The sequence below is a fragment of the Mobula hypostoma genome, chromosome X1, assembly GCF_963921235.1.
Source record: "Mobula hypostoma chromosome X1, sMobHyp1.1, whole genome shotgun sequence".
NCBI classification, from domain to species: Eukaryota; Metazoa; Chordata; class Chondrichthyes; order Myliobatiformes; family Myliobatidae; genus Mobula; species Mobula hypostoma.
This window is the reverse complement of record NC_086128.1, coordinates 70,766,284-70,789,811: the sequence shown is the minus strand read 5'-3', so window position 1 is coordinate 70,789,811 and position 23,528 is coordinate 70,766,284. Positions and strand designations below refer to the sequence as shown.

The window sequence follows — 23,528 nt, the reverse complement described above, 5'->3', positions numbered from 1 at the left end:
CACCATCTCCACCCACTGACCCCACATCACCATCTCCACCCACTTACCCCCATCACCATCACCACCACCACCCACTGACCCCCCATCACCATCACCACCCACTGACCTCCCATCTCCACCCACTGACCCCCCATCTCCACCCACTGACCCCCCCATCTCCACCCTCTGACCCCCCCATCACCACCCACTGACCACCCCATCACCATCACCACCCACTGACCCACCATCACCACCCACTGACCCCCCATCACCACTCACTGACCCCCCAATACCATCTCCACCCGCTGACCCCCCCATCACCATCTCCACCCACTGACACCCATCACCATCACCACCCACTGACTCCCCATCACCATCACCACCCACTGACCCCCCATCACCATCACCACCCACTGACTCCCCATCACCATCACCACCCACTAACCCCCCATCACCATGACAACCCACTGACCCCCTATCACCATCATCACCCACTGACCCCCTATCACCATCACCACCCACTGACCCCCCGTCACCATCTCCACCCACTGACCCCCCGTCACCATCTCCACCCACTGACCCACCGTCACCATCTCCACCCACTGACACCCATCACCATCTCCACCCACTGACCCCCCATCACCATCACCACCCACTAACCCCCCCATCCCCATCACCACCCACTGACCCCCCCAAGACCATCATCACCCACTGACCTCCCATCACCATTATCACCTACTGACCCCTCATCACCATCACCACCCACTGACCCCTCCATCACCATCATCACCCACTGACCCCCCCATCATCATCAACACCCACTGACCCCCCATCACCATCACCACCCACTGACCCCCCATCACCATCACAAGCCACTGACCCCCCCATCACCATCACCACCCACTGACCCCCCATCACCATCACCACCCACTGACCCCTCATCACCATCTCCACCCACTGACCCCCCATCACCATCACCACCCACTGACCCCCCATCACCATCACCACCCACTGACCCCCCCATCACCATCACCTCCGACAGACCCCCCCATCACCATCACCACCCACTGACCCCCATCACCATTTCCACCCACTGACCCCCCATCACCACCCACTGACCCCCCATCACCATCACCACCCACTGACCCCCCATCACCATCACCAACTGACCCCCCATCACCACCCACTGACCCCCCATCACCACCCACTGACCCCCCATCAACACCCACTCACCCCCCATCATCATGACCACCCACTGACCCCCCATCACCATCAGCACCCACTGACCCCCATCACCACCCACTAACCCATCACCACCCACTGTCCCCCCAATACCATCTCCACCCACTGACCCCCCCATCACCATCTCCACCCGTTGACCTCCCCATCACCATCTCCACCCGCTGACCCCCCCATCTCTACCCACTGACCCCCCATCACCATCTCCACCCGCTGGCCCCCCCATCACCATCTCCACCCACTGAACCCACCATCACCATCTCCACTCACTGATCCCCACTCACCATCACCACCCACTGACCCCCATCACCACCCATTGACCCCCCATCACCTTCACTACCCACTGACCCCCCATCACCATCACCACCACCACCCACTGACCCACCCATCACCACCCACTGACCCCCCATCACCACCCACTGACCCCCCATCACCACCCGCTGACCCCCCATCACCTCCCGCTGACCCCCCATCTCCACCCACTGACCCCCCATCACCATTTCCACCCACTGACCACCCTATCACCATCACCAGCCACTGACCCCTCATCATCACCACCCACTGACCCTCCATCACCATCTTCACCCACTGACCCCCCTCAGCACCTACTGACCCCCCTCAGCACCTACTGACCCCCCATCACCATCTCCACCCACTGACCCCCCATCACCATCTCCACCCACTCAGCCCCCATCACCATCACCACCCACTGACCCCATCACCATCACCACCCACTGACCCCCCATCACCATCACCACCCACTGACCCCTCCATCACCATCACCACCCACTGACCCCTCATCACCATCACCACCCACTGACCCCCCATCACCATCTCCACACACTGACCCCCCATCACCACCCACTGATCCCCTATCACCAGCCACTGACCCCCATTTCCACCCACTTATGCCCCATCACCACCCACTGACCCCTCATCACCATCTCCACCCACTGACCCCCCCATCTCCACCCGCTGACCCCCCATCTCCACACACTGACCCCCCATCACCACCCACTGACCCCCTCATCACCATCACCACCCACTGACCCCCCCATCACCATCACCAGCCACTGACCCCCCATCACCATCTCCACCCACTGACCCCCCATCACCACCCACTGACCCCCATTTCCACCCACTGATGCCCCATCACCACCCACTGACCCCTCATCATTATCACCACCCACTGACCCCCCATCACCACCCACTGACCCCTCATCACCATCACCACCCACTGACCCCTCCATCACCATCTCCACCCACTGATCCCCAATGACCATCACCACCCACTGACACCCCAATACCATCTCCACCCGCTGACCCCCCATCACCATCTCCACCCGCTGACCCCCCATCACAATCTCCACCCGCTGACCCCCCCATCACCATCTCCACCCGCTGACCCCCCATCACCATCTCCACCCGCTGAACCCACTATCACCATCTGCACCCACTGAACCCACCATCACCATCTCCACCCTCTGATCCCCAATCACCACCACCCACTGACCCCCATCACCACCCATTGACCCCCCATCACCATCACCACCCATTGACCCCCATCACCATCACCACCCACTGACCCCCATCACCATCACCACCCACTGACCCACCCATCACCACCCACTGACACCCCCATCACCGCCCGCTGACCCCCATCACCATCTGCACCCACTGACCCCCATCACCACCCACTGACCCCCATCACCATTTCCACCCACTGACCCTCCATCACCATCTTCACCCACTGACCCCCTCAGCACCCACTGACCCCTCATCACCATCACCACCCACTCAGCCCCCATCACCATCAGCACGCACTGACCCCCCCATCACCATCACCACCCACTGAGCCCATCACCATCACCACCCACTGACCACCCCATCACCATCACCATCACCACCCACTGACCCCCCCATCACCATCACCACCCACTGACCCCCCAGCACCATCTCCACCCACTGACCCATCACCACCCACTGACACCCATCACCAGCCACTGACCCCCCAGAACCATTTCCACCCACTGACCCCCCATCACTGCCCACTGACCCCCCCATCACCGCCCGCTGACCCCCATCACCATCTGCACCCACTGACCCCCATCACCACCCACTGACCCCCATCACCATTTCCACCCACTGACCCTCCATCACCATCTTCACCCACTGACCCCCCTCAGCACCCACTGACCCCTCATCACCATCACCACCCACTGACCCCCCATCACCAGCCACTGACCCCCCAGCACCATCTCCACCCACTGACCCCCCATCACCACCCACTGACCCCCCATCACCAGCCACTGACCCCCCAGCACCATTTCCACCCACTGACCCCCCATCACCGCCCACTGACCCCCCCATCACCATCACCAGCCACTGACCCCTCATCACCATCACTACCCACTGACCACCCATCACCATCTCCACCCACTGACCCCCCCATCACCACCCACTGATCCCCTATCACCAGCCACTGACCCCCATTTCCACGAACTGATGCCCCATCACCACCCACTGACCCCCCATCACCACCCACTGACCCCTCACCACCATCTCCACTCACTGACCCCCCATCACCATCACCACCCACTGACCCCCCATCACCATCACCACCCAATGACCCCCGCACCACCAACACCACCCACTGACCCCTCATCACCATCTCCACTCACTGACCCCCCATCACCATACCACCCACTGACCCTCCATCACCATCACCACCCAATGACCCCCGCATCACCATCACCACCCACTGACCCCCCCATCACCATCACCACCCACTGACCACCCCATCACCATCACCACCCACTGACCCCTCCATCACCATCACCACCCACTGACCCCCCATCACCAGCCACTGACCCCCCAGCACCATCTCCACCCACTGACCCCCCATCACCGCCCACTGACCCCCCCATCACCATCACCAGCCACTGACCCCTCATCACCATCACTACCCACTGACCACCCATCACCATCTCCACCCACTGACCCCCCCATCACCACCCACTGATCCCCTATCACCAGCCACTGACCCCCATTTCCACCCACTGATGCCCCATCACCACCCACTGACCCCCCATCACCACCCACTGACCCCCCATCACCACCCACTGACCCCTCATCACCATCACCACCCACTGACCCCTCATCACCATCTCCACTCACTGACCCCCCATCACCATCACCACCCACTGACCCCCCATCACCATCACCACCCAATGACCCCCGCATCACCGTCACCACCCACTGACCCCCCATCACCATCACCACCACCACCCACTGACCCCTCATCACCATCTCCACTCACTGACCCCCCATCACCATACCACCCACTGACCCTCCATCACCATCACCACCCAATGACCCCCGCATCACCATCACCACCCACTGACCCCCATCACCATCACCACCCACTGACCCCCCATCACCACTCACTGACCCCCCATTACCACCCACCGACACCACATCACCATCAGCAGCCACTGACCCCCCATTACCCCCATCAGCACCCACTGACCTCCATCACCATCACTACCCTCTGACCCCCCCATCACCACCCAATGACCCCCGATCACCATCTCCACCCACTGACCCCCCCATCATCATGACCACCCACTGACCCCCCATCACCATCACCACCAACTGACCCCCCCATCACCATCACCACCCACTGACCCCCCCATCACCATCACCACCCACTGACACCCCATCACCACCCACTGACCCCCCCATCACCATCACCACCCACTGACCCCCCCATCACCATCACCACCCACTGACACCCCATCACCATCTCCATCCACTGACCCCACATCACCACCCACTGACCCCCCATCACCATCTCCACCCACTGACCCCCACATCACCATCACCACCCACTGACCCACCCATCACCACCCACTGAACCCCCATCACCACCCGCTGACCCCCCCATCACCACCCACTGACCCCCCCATCACCATCTCCACCCACTGTCCCCCCATCACCACCCACTGACCCCCCATCACCACTTCCACCCACTGACACCCCATCACCACTTCCACCCACTGACCCTCCAAATCACCATCACCACCCACTGACCCCCCTCAGCACCTACTGGCCCCCCATCACCATCTCCACCCACTGACCCCCCATCACCATCTCCACCCACTGACCCCCCATCACCATCACCACCCACTCAGCCCCCATCACCATCAGCACCCACTGACCCCCCATCACCATCACCACCCACTGACCCCATCACCATCACCACCCACTGACCCCCCCATCACCATCACCAGCCACTGAATTCTCATCACCATCACCAGCCACTGACCCCCCCATCACCACCCACTGACCCCCCATCACCACCCACTGACCCCCCATCACCACCCACTGATCCCCTATCACCAGCCACTGACCCCCATTTCCACTCACTGATGCCCCATCACCACCCACTGGCCCCTCATCATTATCACCACCCACTGACCCCCCATCACCACCCACTGACCCCTCATCACCATCGCCACCCACTGACCCCCCCATCACCATCACCAGCGACTGACCCCTCATCACCATCTCCACACACTGACCCCCCATCACCACCCACTGATCCCCTATCACCAGCCACTGACCCCCATTTCCACCCACTTATGCCCCATCACCACCCACTGACCCCTCATCACCATCTCCACCCACTGACCCCCCCATCTCCACCCGCTGACCCCCCATCTCCACACACTGACCCCCCATCACCACCCACTGACCCCCTCATCACCATCACCACCCACTGACCCCCCCATCACCATCACCAGCCACTGACCCCCCATCACCATCTCCACCCACTGACCCCCCATCACCACCCACTGACCCCCATTTCCACCCACTGATGCCCCATCACCACCCACTGACCCCTCATCATTATCACCACCCACTGACCCCCCATCACCACCCACTGACCCCTCATCACCATCACCACCCACTGACCCCTCCATCACCATCTCCACCCACTGATCCCCAATGACCATCACCACCCACTGACACCCCAATACCATCTCCACCCGCTGACCCCCCCATCACCATCTCCACCCGCTGACCCCCCATCACAATCTCCACCCGCTGACCCCCCCATCACCATCTCCACCCGCTGACCCCCCATCACCATCTCCACCCGCTGAACCCACCATCACCATCTGCACCCACTGAACCCACCATCACCATCTCCACCCTCTGATCCCCAATCACCACCACCCACTGACCCCCATCACCACCCATTGACCCCCCATCACCATCACCACCCATTGACCCCCATCACCATCACCACCCACTGACCCCCATCACCATCACCACCCACTGACCCACCCATCACCACCCACTGACCCCCCCATCACCGCCCGCTGACCCCCATCACCGCCCGCTGACCCCCATCACCATCTGCACCCACTGACCCCCATCACCACCCACTGACCCCCATCACCATTTCCACCCACTGACCCTCCATCACCATCTTCACCCACTGACCCCCCTCAGCACCCACTGACCCCTCATCACCATCACCACCCACTCAGCCCCCATCACCATCAGCACGCACTGACCCCCCCATCACCATCACCACCCACTGAGCCCATCACCATCACCACCCACTGACCACCCCATCACCATCACCACCCACTGACCCCCCCATCACCATCACCACCCACTGACCCCCCAGCACCATCTCCACCCACTGACCCCCCATCACCACCCACTGACCCCCCATCACCAGCCACTGACCCCCCAGCACCATTTCCACCCACTGACCCCCCATCACCGCCCACTGACCCCCCCATCACCGCCCGCTGACCCCCATCACCATCTGCACCCACTGACCCCCATCACCACCCACTGACCCCCATCACCATTTCCACCCACTGACCCTCCATCACCATCTTCACCCACTGACCCCCCTCAGCACCCACTGACCCCTCATCACCATCACCACCCACTCAGCCCCCATCACCATCAGCACCCACTGACCCCCCCATCACCATCACCACCCACTGACCCCATCACCATCACCACCCACTGACCACCCCATCACCATCACCACCCACTAACCCCCCCATCACCATCACCACCCACTGACCCCCCATCACCAGCCACTGACCCCCCAGCACCATCTCCACCCACTGACCCCCCATCACCACCCACTGACCCCCCATCACCAGCCACTGACCCCCCAGCACCATTTCCACCCACTGACCCCCCATCACCGCCCACTGACCCCCCCATCACCATCACCAGCCACTGACCCCTCATCACCATCACTACCCACTGACCACCCATCACCATCTCCACCCACTGACCCCCCCATCCCCACCCACTGATCCCCTATCACCAGCCACTGACCCCCATTTCCACCCACTGATGCCCCATCACCACCCACTGACCCCCCATCACCACCCACTGACCCCTCATCACCATCTCCACTCACTGACCCCCCATCACCATCACCACCCACTGACCCCCCATCACCATCACCACCCAATGACCCCCGCATCACCATCACCACCCACTGACCCCTCATCACCATCTCCACTCACTGACCCCCCATCACCATACCACCCACTGACCCTCCATCACCATCACCACCCAATGACCCCCGCATCACCATCTCCACCCACTGACCCCCCCATCACCATCACCACCCACTGACCACCCCATCACCATCACCACCCACTGACCCCCCCATCACCATCACCACCCACTGACCCCCCCATCACCAGCCACTGACCCCCCAGCACCATCTCCACCCACTGACCCCCCATCACCGCCCACTGACCCCCCCATCACCATCACCAGCCACTGACCCCTCATCACCATCACTACCCACTGACCACCCATCACCATCTCCACCCACTGACCCACCCATCACCACCCACTGATCCCCTATCACCAGCCACTGACCCCCATTTCCACCCACTGATGCCCCATCACCACCCACTGACCCCCCATCACCACCCACTGACCCCCCATCACCACCCACTGACCCCTCATCACCATCACCACCCACTGACCCCTCATCACCATCTCCACTCACTGACCCCCCATCACCATCACCACCCACTGACCCCCCATCACCGTCACCACCCACTGACCCCCCATCACCATCACCACCACCACCCACTGACCCCTCATCACCATCTCCACTCACTGACCCCCCATCACCATACCACCCACTGACCCTCCATCACCATCACCACCCAATGACCCCCGCATCACCATCACCACCCACTGACCCCCCCATCACCATCACCACCCACTGACCCCCATCACCATCACCACCCACTGACCCCCCATCACCACTCACTGACCCCCCATCACCTTCACTACCCACTGACCCCCCATCACCATCACCACCACCACCCACTGACCCACCCATCACCACCCACTGACCCCCCATCACCACCCACTGACCCCCCCATCACCACCCGCTGACCCCCCATCACCTCCCGCTGACCCCCCATCTCCACCCACTGACCCCCCATCACCATTTCCACCCACTGACCACCCTATCACCATCACCAGCCACTGACCCCTCATCATCACCACCCACTGACCCTCCATCACCATCTTCACCCACTGACCCCCCTCAGCACCTACTGACCCCCCTCAGCACCTACTGACCCCCCATCACCATCTCCACCCACTGACCCCCCATCACCATCTCCACCCACTCAGCCCCCATCACCATCACCACCCACTGACCCCATCACCATCACCACCCACTGACCCCCCATCACCATCACCACCCACTGACCCCCCCATCACCATCACCACCCACTGACCCCTCATCACCATCTCCACACACTGACCCCCCATCACCACCCACTGATCCCCTATCACCAGCCACTGACCCCCATTTCCACCCACTTATGCCCCATCACCACCCACTGACCCCTCATCACCATCTCCACCCACTGACCCCCCATCACCATCTCCACCCACTGACCCCCCATCACCACCCACTGACCCCCATTTCCACCCACTGATGCCCCATCACCACCCACTGACCCCTCATCATTATCACCACCCACTGAACCCCCATCACCACCCACTGACCCCTCATCACCATCACCACCCACTGACCCCTCCATCACCATCTCCACCCACTGATCCCCAATGACCATCACCACCCACTGACACCCCAATACCATCTCCACCCGCTGACCCCCCATCACCATCTCCACCCGCTGACCCCCCATCACAATCTCCACCCGCTGACCCCCCCATCACCATCTCCACCCGCTGACCCCCCATCACCATCTCCACCCGCTGAACCCACCATCACCATCTGCACCCACTGAACCCACCATCACCATCTCCACCCTCTGATCCCCAATCACCACCACCCACTGACCCCCATCACCACCCATTGACCCCCCATCACCATCACCACCCATTGACCCCCATCACCATTACCACCCACTGACCCCCATCACCATCACCACCCACTGACCCCTCATCACCATCTCCACTCACTGACCCCCCATCACCATACCACCCACTGACCCTCCATCACCATCACCACCCAATGACCCCCGCATCACCATCACCACCCACTGACCCCCCCATCACCATCACCACCCACTGACCACCCCATCACCATCACCACCCACTGACCCCCCCATCACCATCACCACCCACTGACCCCCCCATCACCAGCCACTGACCCCCCAGCACCATCTCCACCCACTGACCCCCCATCACCGCCCACTGACCCCCCCATCACCATCACCAGCCACTGACCCCTCATCACCATCACTACCCACTGACCACCCATCACCATCTCCACCCACTGACCCACCCATCACCACCCACTGATCCCCTATCACCAGCCACTGACCCCCATTTCCACCCACTGATGCCCCATCACCACCCACTGACCCCCCATCACCACCCACTGACCCCCCATCACCACCCACTGACCCCTCATCACCATCACCACCCACTGACCCCTCATCACCATCTCCACTCACTGACCCCCCATCACCATCACCACCCACTGACCCCCCATCACCGTCACCACCCACTGACCCCCCATCACCATCACCACCACCACCCACTGACCCCTCATCACCATCTCCACTCACTGACCCCCCATCACCATACCACCCACTGACCCTCCATCACCATCACCACCCAATGACCCCCGCATCACCATCACCACCCACTGACCCCCCCATCACCATCACCACCCACTGACCCCCATCACCATCACCACCCACTGACCCCCCATCACCACTCACTGACCCCCCATCACCTTCACTACCCACTGACCCCCCATCACCATCACCACCACCACCCACTGACCCACCCATCACCACCCACTGACCCCCCATCACCACCCACTGACCCCCCATCACCACCCACTGACCCCCCATCACCACCCGCTGACCCCCCATCACCTCCCGCTGACCCCCCATCTCCACCCACTGACCCCCCATCACCATTTCCACCCACTGACCACCCTATCACCATCACCAGCCACTGACCCCTCATCATCACCACCCACTGACCCTCCATCACCATCTTCACCCACTGACCCCCCTCAGCACCTACTGACCCCCCTCAGCACCTACTGACCCCCCATCACCATCTCCACCCACTGACCCCCCATCACCATCTCCACCCACTCAGCCCCCATCACCATCACCACCCACTGACCCCATCACCATCACCACCCACTGACCCCCCATCACCATCACCACCCACTGACCCCCCCATCACCATCACCACCCACTGACCCCTCATCACCATCTCCACACACTGACCCCCCATCACCACCCACTGATCCCCTATCACCAGCCACTGACCCCCATTTCCACCCACTTATGCCCCATCACCACCCACTGACCCCTCATCACCATCTCCACCCACTGACCCCCCATCACCATCTCCACCCACTGACCCCCCATCACCACCCACTGACCCCCATTTCCACCCACTGATGCCCCATCACCACCCACTGACCCCTCATCATTATCACCACCCACTGACCCCCCATCACCACCCACTGACCCCTCATCACCATCACCACCCACTGACCCCTCCATCACCATCTCCACCCACTGATCCCCAATGACCATCACCACCCACTGACACCCCAATACCATCTCCACCCGCTGACCCCCCATCACCATCTCCACCCGCTGACCCCCCATCACAATCTCCACCCGCTGACCCCCCCATCACCATCTCCACCCGCTGACCCCCCATCACCATCTCCACCCGCTGAACCCACCATCACCATCTGCACCCACTGAACCCACCATCACCATCTCCACCCTCTGATCCCCAATCACCACCACCCACTGACCCCCATCACCACCCATTGACCCCCCATCACCATCACCACCCATTGACCCCCATCACCATTACCACCCACTGACCCCCATCACCATCACCACCCACTGACCCACCCATCACCACCCACTGACCCCCCATCACCGCCCGCTGACCCCATCACCATCTGCACCCACTGACCCCCATCACCACCCACTGACCCCCATCACCATTTCCACCCACTGACCCTCCATCACCATCTTCACCCACTGACCCCCCTCAGCACCCACTGACCCCTCATCACCATCACCACCCACTCAGCCCCCATCACCATCAGCACCCACTGACCCCCCCATCACCATCACCACCCACTGACCCCCCCATCACCATCACCACCCACTGACCCCCCAGCACCATCTCCACCCACTGACCCCCCATCACCACCCACTGACCCCTCAGCACCATTTCCACCCACTGACCCCCCATCACCGCCCACTGACCCCCCCATCACCGCCCGCTGACCCCCATCACCATCTGCACCCACTGACCCCCATCACCACCCACTGACCCCCATCACCATTTCCACCCACTGACCCTCCATCACCATCTTCACCCACTGACCCCCCTCAGCACCCACTGACCCCTCATCACCATCACCACCCACTGACCCCCCATCACCAGCCACTGACCCCCCAGCACCATCTCCACCCACTGACCCCCCATCACCACCCACTGACCCCCCATCACCAGCCACTGACCCCCCAGCACCATTTCCACCCACTGACCCCCCATCACCGCCCACTGACCCCCCCATCACCATCACCAGCCACTGACCCCTCATCACCATCACCACCCACTGACCCCCATCACCATTTCCACCCACTGACCCTCCATCACCATCTTCACCCACTGACCCCCCTCAGCACCCACTGACCCCTCATCACCATCACCACCCACTCAGCCCCCATCACCATCAGCACCCACTGACCCCCCCATCACCATCACCACCCACTGACCCCATCACCATCACCACCCACTGACCACCCCATCACCATCACCACCCACTAACCCCCCATCACCATCACCACCCACTGACCCCCCATCACCAGCCACTGACCCCCAGCACCATCTCCACCCACTGACCCCCCATCACCACCCACTGACCCCCCATCACCAGCCACTGACCCCCCAGCACCATTTCCACCCACTGACCCCCCATCACCGCCCACTGACCCCCCCATCACCATCACCAGCCACTGACCCCTCATCACCATCACTACCCACTGACCACCCATCACCATCTCCACCCACTGACCCCCCCATCACCACCCACTGATCCCCTATCACCAGCCACTGACCCCCATTTCCACCCACTGATGCCCCATCACCACCCACTGACCCCCCATCACCACCCACTGACCCCTCATCACCATCTCCACTCACTGACCCCCCATCACCATCACTACCCACTGACCCCCCATCACCATCACCACCCAATGACCCCCGCATCACCATCACCACCCACTGACCCCTCATCACCATCTCCACTCACTGACCCCCCATCACCATACCACCCACTGACCCTCCATCACCATCACCACCCAATGACCCCTGCATCACCATCACCACCCACTGACCCCCCCATCACCATCACCACCCACTGACCACCCCATCACCATCACCACCCACTGACCCCCCCATCACCATCACCACCCACTGACCCCCCATCACCAGCCACTGACCCCCCAGCACCATCTCCACCCACTGACCCCCCATCACCGCCCACTGACCCCCCCATCACCATCACCAGCCACTGACCCCTCATCACCATCACTACCCACTGACCACCCATCACCATCTCCACCCACTGACCCCCCCATCACCACCCACTGATCCCCTATCACCAGCCACTGACCCCCATTTCCACCCACTGATGCCCCATCACCACCCACTGACCCCCCATCACCACCCACTGACCCCTCATCACCATCACCACCCACTGACCCCTCATCACCATCTCCACTCACTGACCCCCCATCACCATCACCACCCACTGACCCCCCATCACCATCACCACCCAATGACCCCCGCATCACCGTCACCACCCACTGACCCCCCATCACCATCACCACCACCACCCACTGACCCCTCATCACCATCTCCACTCACTGACCCCCCATCACCATACCACCCACTGACCCTCCATCACCATCACCACCCAATGACCCCCGCATCACCATCACCACCCACTGACCCCCCCATCACCATCACCACCCACTGACCCCCATCACCATCACCACCCACTGACCCCCCATCACCACTCACTGACCCCCCATTACCACCCACCGACACCACATCACCATCAGCAGCCACTGACCCCCCATTACCCCCATCAGCACCCACTGACCTCCATCACCATCACTACCCTCTGACCCCCCCATCACCACCCAATGACCCCCGATCACCATCTCCACCCACTGACCCCCCCATCATCATGACCACCCACTGACCCCCCATCACCATCACCACCAACTGACCCCCCCATCACCATCACCACCCACTGACCCCCCCATCACCATCACCACCCACTGACCCCCCCATCACCATCACCACCCACTGACACCCCATCACCACCCACTGACCCCCCCATCACCATCACCACCCACTGACCCCCCCATCACCATCACCACCCACTGACACCCCATCACCATCTCCATCCACTGACCCCACATCACCACCCACTGACCCCCCATCACCATCTCCACCCACTGACCCCCACATCACCATCACCACCCACTGACCCACCCATCACCACCCACTGAACCCCCATCACCACCCGCTGACCCCCCCATCACCACCCACTGACCCCCCATCACCATCTCCACCCACTGTCCCCCCATCACCACCCACTGACCCCCCATCACCACGTCCACCCACTGACACCCCATCACCACTTCCACCCACTGACCACCCTATCACCATCACCAGCCACTGACCCCCATCACCACCCACTGACCCCTCATCAGCATCACCACCCACTGACCCTCCAAATCACCATCTTCACCCACTGACCCCCCTCAGCACCTACTGGCCCCCCATCACCATCTCCACCCACTGACCCCCCATCACCATCTCCACCCACTGACCCATCACCACCCACTGACACCCATCACCATCACCACCCACTGACCCCCCATCACCATCTCCACCCACTGACCCATCACCACCCACTGACACCCATCACCATCACCACCCACTGACCCCACCATCACCACCCACTGACCCCCCTGCCCCATCCCCACATACTGACGTCCCCATCACCATCACCACCCACTGACCACCCCATCACCACCCACTGACCACCCCATTACCATCACCACCCACTGACCCCCCCATCACCAACACCACCCATTGACCCCCCCATCACCAACACCACCCATTGACCCCCCCATCACCATCACCACCCACTGACCCCCCATCCCCATCACCACCCACTAACCCCCCATCAACATCACCACCCACTGACCCCCCATCACCATCACCACCCACTGACCCCCCATCACCATCACCACCCACTCAGCCCCCATCACCATCAGCACCCACTGACCCCCCATCACCATCACCACCCACTGACCCCATCACCATCACCAGCCACTGAATTCTCATCACCATCACCAGCCACTGACCCCCCCATCACCACCCACTGACCCCCCATCACCACCCACTGACCCCCCATCACCACCCACTGATCCCCTATCACCAGCCACTGACCCCCATTTCCACTCACTGATGCCCCATCACCACCCACTGGCCCCTCATCATTATCACCACCCACTGACCCCCCATCACCACCCACTGACCCCTCATCACCATCGCCACCCACTGACCCCCCCATCACCATCACCAGCGACTGACCCCTCATCACCATCTCCACCCACTGACCCCCCATCACCATCACCAGCCACTGACCCCTCATCACCATCTCCACCCACTGACCCCCCATCACCATCACCACCCACTGACCCCCCATCACCATCACCAGCCACTGACCCCTCATCACCATCACCACCCACTGAACCCCCATCACCATCTCCACCCACTGAACCCCCCATCACCACCCACTGATCCCCTATCACCAGTCACTGACCCCCATTTCCACCCACTGACCCCCCATCACCACCCACTGACCCCTCACCACCTCCACCCACCAACCCCCGATCACCACCCACTGACCCCCCATCACCACCCACCAACCCCCGATCACCACCCACTGACCCCCCATCACCATGTCCACCCACTGACCCCCATCACCATCACCACCCACCAACCCCCGATCACCACCCACTGACCCCCATCACCAGCACCACCCACTGACCCCCATCACCAGCACCACCCACTGACCAACCATCACCATCACCACCCACTGACCCCCCATCACCATCACCACCCACTGACCCCATCACCATCAGCACCCACTGACCCCTCATCACCACCTCCACCCACCAACCCCCGATCACCACCCACTGACCCCCCATCACCACCCACCAACCCCCGATCACCACCCACTGACCCCCCATCACCATGTCCACCCACTGACCCCCATCACCATCACCACCCACCAACCCCCGATCACCACCCACTGACCCCCATCACCAGCACCACCCACTGACCAACCATCACCATCACCACCCACTGACCCCCCATCACCATCACCACCCACTGACCCCATCACCATCAGCACCCACTGACCCCCCCATCACCATCACCAGCCACTGATCCCCCATCACCATCACGACCCACTGACCCCCCATCACCATCACCACCCACTGACACCCCATCACCACCCACTGACCCCTCATCACCATCACTACCCACTGACCCCCATCACCATCACTAGCCACTGACCTCCCATCACCATCACCATCACCACCCACTGACCCCCCCATCACCATCACCAGCCACTGACCCCCCCATCACCACCACCCACTGACCCCCCATCACCACCCACTGACCCCCCATCACCACCCACTGATCCCCTATCACCAGCCACTGACCCCCATTTCCACTCACTGATGCCCCATCACCACCCACTGGCCCCTCATCATTATCACCACCCACTGACCCCCCATCACCACCCACTGACCCCTCATCACCATCGCCACCCACTGACCCCCCCATCACCATCACCAGCCACTGACCCCTCATCACCATCTCCACCCACTGACCCCCCATCACCAGCCACTGACCCCTCATCACCATCTCCACCCACTGACCCCCCATCACCATCACCACCCACTGACCCCCCATCACCATCACCAGCCACTGACCGCTCATCACCATCACCACCCACTGACCCCCCATCACCATCACCACCCATTGATCCCCCATCACCATCACCACCCACTGACCCCCCCATCACCATCTCCATTTCCTCCCACTGACCCCCATCACCATCATATTTCCTCCCACTGACCCCTATCACCATCACCACCCACTGAACCCCCATCACCATCACCATTTCCTCCCACTGACCCCCATCACCATCATAATTCCTCCCACTGACCCCCATCACCATCACCTCCCACTGACCCCCATCACCATCACCACCCACTGACCCCCCCATCACCATCACCACCCACTGACCCGCATCACCATCACCACACACTGACCCCACATCACCATCTCCATCCACTGACCCCCCATCACCTTCACCACCCACTGACCCCCCATCACCATCATCATCCATTGACCCCCCCATCACCACCCACTGACCCCCATCACCACCCACTGACCCCCATCACCACCCACTGACCCCCATCACCATCACCACCCACTCACCCCCCAGCACTATCACCACCCACTGACCCCCCATCACCATCACCACCCACTGACCCCCCATCACCATCACCACCCACTGACCCCCCATCACCACCCACTGACCCCCCATCACCATCTCCACCCACTGACCCCCCCCATCACCATCACCACCCACTGACACCCATCACCATCACCACCCACTGACCCCCATCACCATCACCACCCACTGACCCTCCATCACCATCTTCACCCACTGACCCCCTATCACCACCCACTGATTCCCCATCACCATCACCACCCACTGACCCCCCATCACCATCACCACCCACTGACCCTCCATCACCATCATCGCCCTCTGACCCCCCATCACCATCACCACCCTTTGACCCCCCCATTACTGTCACCACAACTGACCCCCCCATCACCATCACCACCCACTGACCCTCCATCACCATCACCACCCACTGACCCCCCATCACCATCACCACCCACTGACCCCCCATCACCATCACCAGCCACTGACCGCTCATCACCATCACCACCCACTGACCCCCCATCACCATCACCACCCATTGATCCCCCATCACCATCACCACCCACTGACCCCCCCATCACCATCTCCATTTCCTCCCACTGACCCCCATCACCATCATATTTCCTCCCACTGACCCCTATCACCATCACCACCCACTGAACCCCCATCACCATCACCATTTCCTCCCACTGACCCCCATCACCATCATATTTCCTCCCACTGACCCCAATCACCATCACCTCCCACTGACCCCCATCACCATCACCACCCACTGACCCCCCCATCACCATCACCACCCACTGACCCGCATCACCATCACCACACACTGACCCCACATCACCATCTCCATCCACTGACCCCCCATCACCTTCACCACCCACTGACCCCCCATCACCATCATCATCCATTGACCCCCCCATCACCACCCACTGACCCCCATCACCACCCACTGACCCCCATCACCACCCACTGACCCCCATCACCATCACCACCCACTCACCCCCCATCACTATCACCACCCACTGACCCCCCATCACCATCACCACCCACTGACCCCCCCATCACCATCACCACCCACTGACCCCCCATCACCACCCACTGACCCCCCATCACCATCTCCACCCACTGACCCCCCCCATCACCATCACCACCCACTGACACCCATCACCATCACCACCCACTGACCCCCATCACCATCACCACCCACTGACCCTCCATCACCATCTTCACCCACTGACCCCCTATCACCACCCACTGATTCCCCATCACCATCACCACCCACTGACCCCCCATCACCATCACCACCCACTGACCCTCCATCACCATCATCGCCCTCTGACCCCCCATCACCATCACCACCCTTTGACCCCCCCATTACTGTCACCACAACTGACCCCCCCATCACCATCACCACCCACTGACCCTCCATCACCATCACCACCCACTGACCCCCCATCACCATCAGCACCCACTGACCCCCCATCACCAGCCACTGACCCCTCATCACCATCACCATCTCCACCTACTGACCCCCCCATCACCACCCACTGACCCCCCATCACCATCTCCACCCACTGACCCCTCATCACCATCACCACCCACTGATGCCCCATCACCATCTCCACCCACTGACCCCTCATCACCATCTCCACCCACTGGCCCCCCCATCACCACCCACCAACCCCCGATCACCACCCACTGAACCCCATCACCATCACCACCCACTGACCAACCATCACCACCCACTGACCCCTCATCACCATCTCCACCCACTGACCCCCCATCACCATCACCACCCACTGACCCCCATCACCATCACCACCCACTGACCCCTCATCACCATCACCACCCACTGACCCCCCATCACCACCAACACCCACTGACCCCCCATCACCACCCACTGACCCCCCATCACCACCCATCGACACCCCAACACCACCCATCGACACCCCAACACCATCAGCACCCACTGACCCCCCATTACCCCCATCAGCACCCAATGACCTCCATCACCATCACTACCCTCTGACCCCCCCATCACCATCACTACCCGCTGACCCCCATCACCATCTCCACCCACTGACCCCCCATCACCATCTCCACCCACTGACCACCCCATCACCATCACCACCCATTGATCCCCCATCACCATCACCACCCACTGACCCCCCCATCACCATTACCACCCACTGACCCCCCCATCACCATCATATTTCCTCCCACTGACCCCTATCACCATCACCACCCACTGAACCCCCATCACCATCACCATTTCCTCCCACTGACCCCCATCACCATCACCATTTCCTCCCACTGACCCCCATCACCATCATATTTCCTCCCACTGACCCCCATCACCATCACCTCCCACTGACCCCCATCACCATCACCACCCACTGACCCCCCCATCACCATCACCACCCACTGACCCCCCATCACCATCACCACCCACTGACCCCCCCATCACCACCCACTGACCCGCATCACCATCACCACACACTGACCCCACATCACCATCTCCATCCACTGACCCCCCCATCACCTTCACCACCCACTGACCCCCCATCACCATCATCATCCATTGACCTCCCCATCACCACCCACTGACCCCCATCACCATCACCACCCACTCACCCCCCATCACCACCCACTGACCCCCCATCACCATCACCACCCACTGACCGCCCCATCAACATCACCACCCACTGAACCCCCATCACTATCACCAGCCACTGACCCCCCATCACCATCTCTACCCACTGACCCCCCCATCACCATCACCACCCACTGACCCCCCATCACCATCACCACCCACTGACCCCCATCACCATCACCTTCTGACCCCCATCTCCACCCACTGACCCCCCATCACCATCACCACCCACTGACCCCCCCATCACCATCACCACCCACTGACCCCCCATCACCACCCACTGACCCCCCATCACCATCTCCACCCACTGACCCCCCATCACCATCTCCACCCACTGACCCCCCCATCACCATCACCACCCACTGACCCCCCATCACCACCCACTGACCCCCCATCACCATCTCCACCCACTGACCCCCCCATCACCATCTCCACCCACTGACCCCCCCATCACCATCACCACCCACTGACCCCCCATCACCACCCACTGACCCCCCATCACCATCTCCACCCACTGACCCCCCCCATCACCATCACCACCCTTTGACCCCCCCATTACTGTCACCACAACTGACCCCCCATCACCATCACCACCCACTGACCCCCCCGTCACCATCACCACCCACTGACCCCCCATCACCATCACCACCCACTGACCCCCCATCACCATCACCACCCACTGACCCCCCATCACCATCAGCACCCACTGACCCCCCCATCACCATCAGCACCCACTGATCCCTCATCACCATCACCACCCACTGGCCCCCCATCACCATCACCACCCACTGACCTCCCATCACCATCTCCACCCACTGACCCCTCCATCACCACCCACTGACCCCCCATCCCCATCACCACCCACTGACCCCCATCACCACCCACTGACCCCCATCACCACCCACTGTCCTCCATCACCATCACCACCCACTGACCCCCCCATCACCATCACCACCCACTGACCCCCCCATCACCATCAGCACCCACTGACCCCCCATCACCATCAGCACCTACTGATCCCTCATCACCATCACCACCCACTGGCCCCCCCATCACCATCACCACCCACTGACCCCCCATCACCATCCACTGACCCCCCATCACCATCACCACCCATTGACCCCCCCATCACCACCCACTGACCCCCCATCACCACCCACTGACCCCCCCATCACCATCACCACCCACTGACCCCCCATCACCATCACCACCCACTGACCCCCCATCACCATCACCACCCACTGACCCTCCATCACCATCATCGCCCTCTGACCCCCCATCACCATCACCACCCTTTGACCCCCCCATTACTGTCACCACAACTGACCCCCCCATTACTGTCACCACCCACTGACCCCCCCGTCACCATCACCACCCACTGACCCCCCATCACCATCACCACCCACTGACCCCCCCATCACCATCAGCACCCACTGACCCCCCCATCACCATCAGCATCCACTGATCCCTCATCACCATCACCACCCACTGGCCCCCCATCACCATCACCACCCACTGACCTCCCATCACCATCTCCACCCACTGACCTCCCATCACCATCTCCACCCACTGACCCCCCCATCACCACCCACTGACCCCCCATCCCCATCACCACCCACTGACCCCCCATCCCCATCACCACCCACTGACCCCCATCACCACCCACTGTCCTCCATCACCATCACCACCCACTTAACCCCCCCCATCACCATCAGCACCCACTGACCCCCCATCACCATCAGCACCTACTGATCCCTCATCACCATCACCACCCACTGGCCCCCCCATCACCATCACCACCCACTGACCCCCCATCACCATCTCCACCCACTGACCCCCCCATCACCATCACCACCCACTGGCCCCCCCATCACCATCACCACCCACTGACCTCCCATCACCATCTCCACCCACTGACCCCCCATCACCACCCACGGACCCCCCATCACCATCACCACCCATTGACCCCCCCATCACCACCCACTGACCCCCCATCACCACCCACTGACCCCCCCATCACCATCACCACCCACTGACCCCCCATCACCATCACCACCCACTGACCCCCCCAATCACCATCACCACCCACTGACCCCCCATCTCCACCCACTGACCCATCACCTCCCACTGACCCCCCATCACCATCACCACCCACTGACCCCCCATCACCACCCACTGACCCCCATCACCATCCTCTGACCCCCCATCACCATCACCACCCACTGACCCCCCATCACCATCCTCTGACCCCCCATCACCACCCACTAACCCCCCCATCATCATCACCACCCACTGACACTCCCGATAAAGTCGCCGACCCCAGACACTCTTACCTGCCCCGTCCTTGCCGATCAACATCCTTGATCGTCCCAGAGTTGCCCCCCCCTCCCCCCGGTTAATGTCTCCTCCCAGGGACGCCCTCGCCCTGATGAACGTCCCCAGCTACCGATCCTCACTCCACTCGATCAATGTCTCCACCCTCCTCACAGCCCCAGTACTATTTTATCATTTCCTGTCAGTCATCTTGTGTACAGACAGCCCTGAGCCTTGTGTCACTTTGTGGATATACAATCAATCTGTGTGCATTCAGTATCTTATGTGTTGTTATTTATTGTCTCTTCTGTTATTGTGCGGCTTATCTCAGTGTGTTTTGGTTGTGCTGCATCGGATCACGGGTAACAATTTATCTGTTCTCCTTTGTGTCTGTGCACTGGAAATGACATTAAACAGTCTTGAATCTGTTGGTCTGAGACGTGTACGATTATATTGAATTTAACAGTGAACAGCATTGATCCCTTTTGAATCCGCTGTCTGTTCATTTGAGATGTAAAAAAAAATTATATTCAAGTTGGCAGAGTGAACATTGTTGGTCTGTTTAGATTTGAGATGTAAAAAATTTTTATTGTGGTTTACAGAGTGAGCATTGTTGATCAGTTTTTCTCCAACCTATCTGACGGGTGTTGAGAGAAACCAGAACCTGAGAGAGGCTGTAGACCAACATCTGGGAATTTGGGAATATAAACTGCTCCACTTTTGGTCAGTCGAACAGGGACGTAATAGTCTGATGCTGTAAATGTCTGCAATTCGTTTTCGTTTGAGTTTCTCATTGGATGAATTAGTTTCACGTTCCAAGTGTAGTTGTTTTGGAGAATGGGCTGGTGGCAGGATGCACGGTGATATCCGAATGGGGAGGGCATTCTGGGGCGGACTCACCCTGCAGAGGGTGTTCACGCTGTTCCGGTACAGCAGCGAGAGTACATTGAATCCTGGTTTCCCTTTAATAATAACTCTGAGGCTGAGCTTGGTTCCCGTGAGAAATGGGGGGGACGTTTTATGAGAGTCGTTGTTCATGATGTGAAATCTCTTGTGGCAGGTTGTAGTGAAAGCCCTTGAGCAGCTCGCACACGATGGCAAAATTAAAGAGAAGGCGTACGGGAAACAGAAGATTTACTTTGCTGATCAGGTGAGAAATTAGATTTCGCCAGTGTGCCC

The 23,528-nt window shown here is 61.0% G+C and overlaps 1 protein-coding gene across 3 annotated transcripts in view; it reads left to right on the top strand.

Annotated features, from left to right (window-relative positions):
- Nucleotides 1–23,528, top strand: part of psmc3ip (PSMC3 interacting protein) — a 202,177-nt gene that overhangs the window by 138,508 nt on the left and 40,141 nt on the right. For all 3 annotated transcript variants that reach the window (XM_063036986.1, XM_063036984.1, XM_063036985.1), the window contains exon 4: nt 23,410–23,499. In XM_063036986.1, the coding sequence (XP_062893056.1) occupies nt 23,410–23,499 (90 nt within the window). The remainder of the gene's footprint in view (nt 1–23,409; nt 23,500–23,528) is intronic.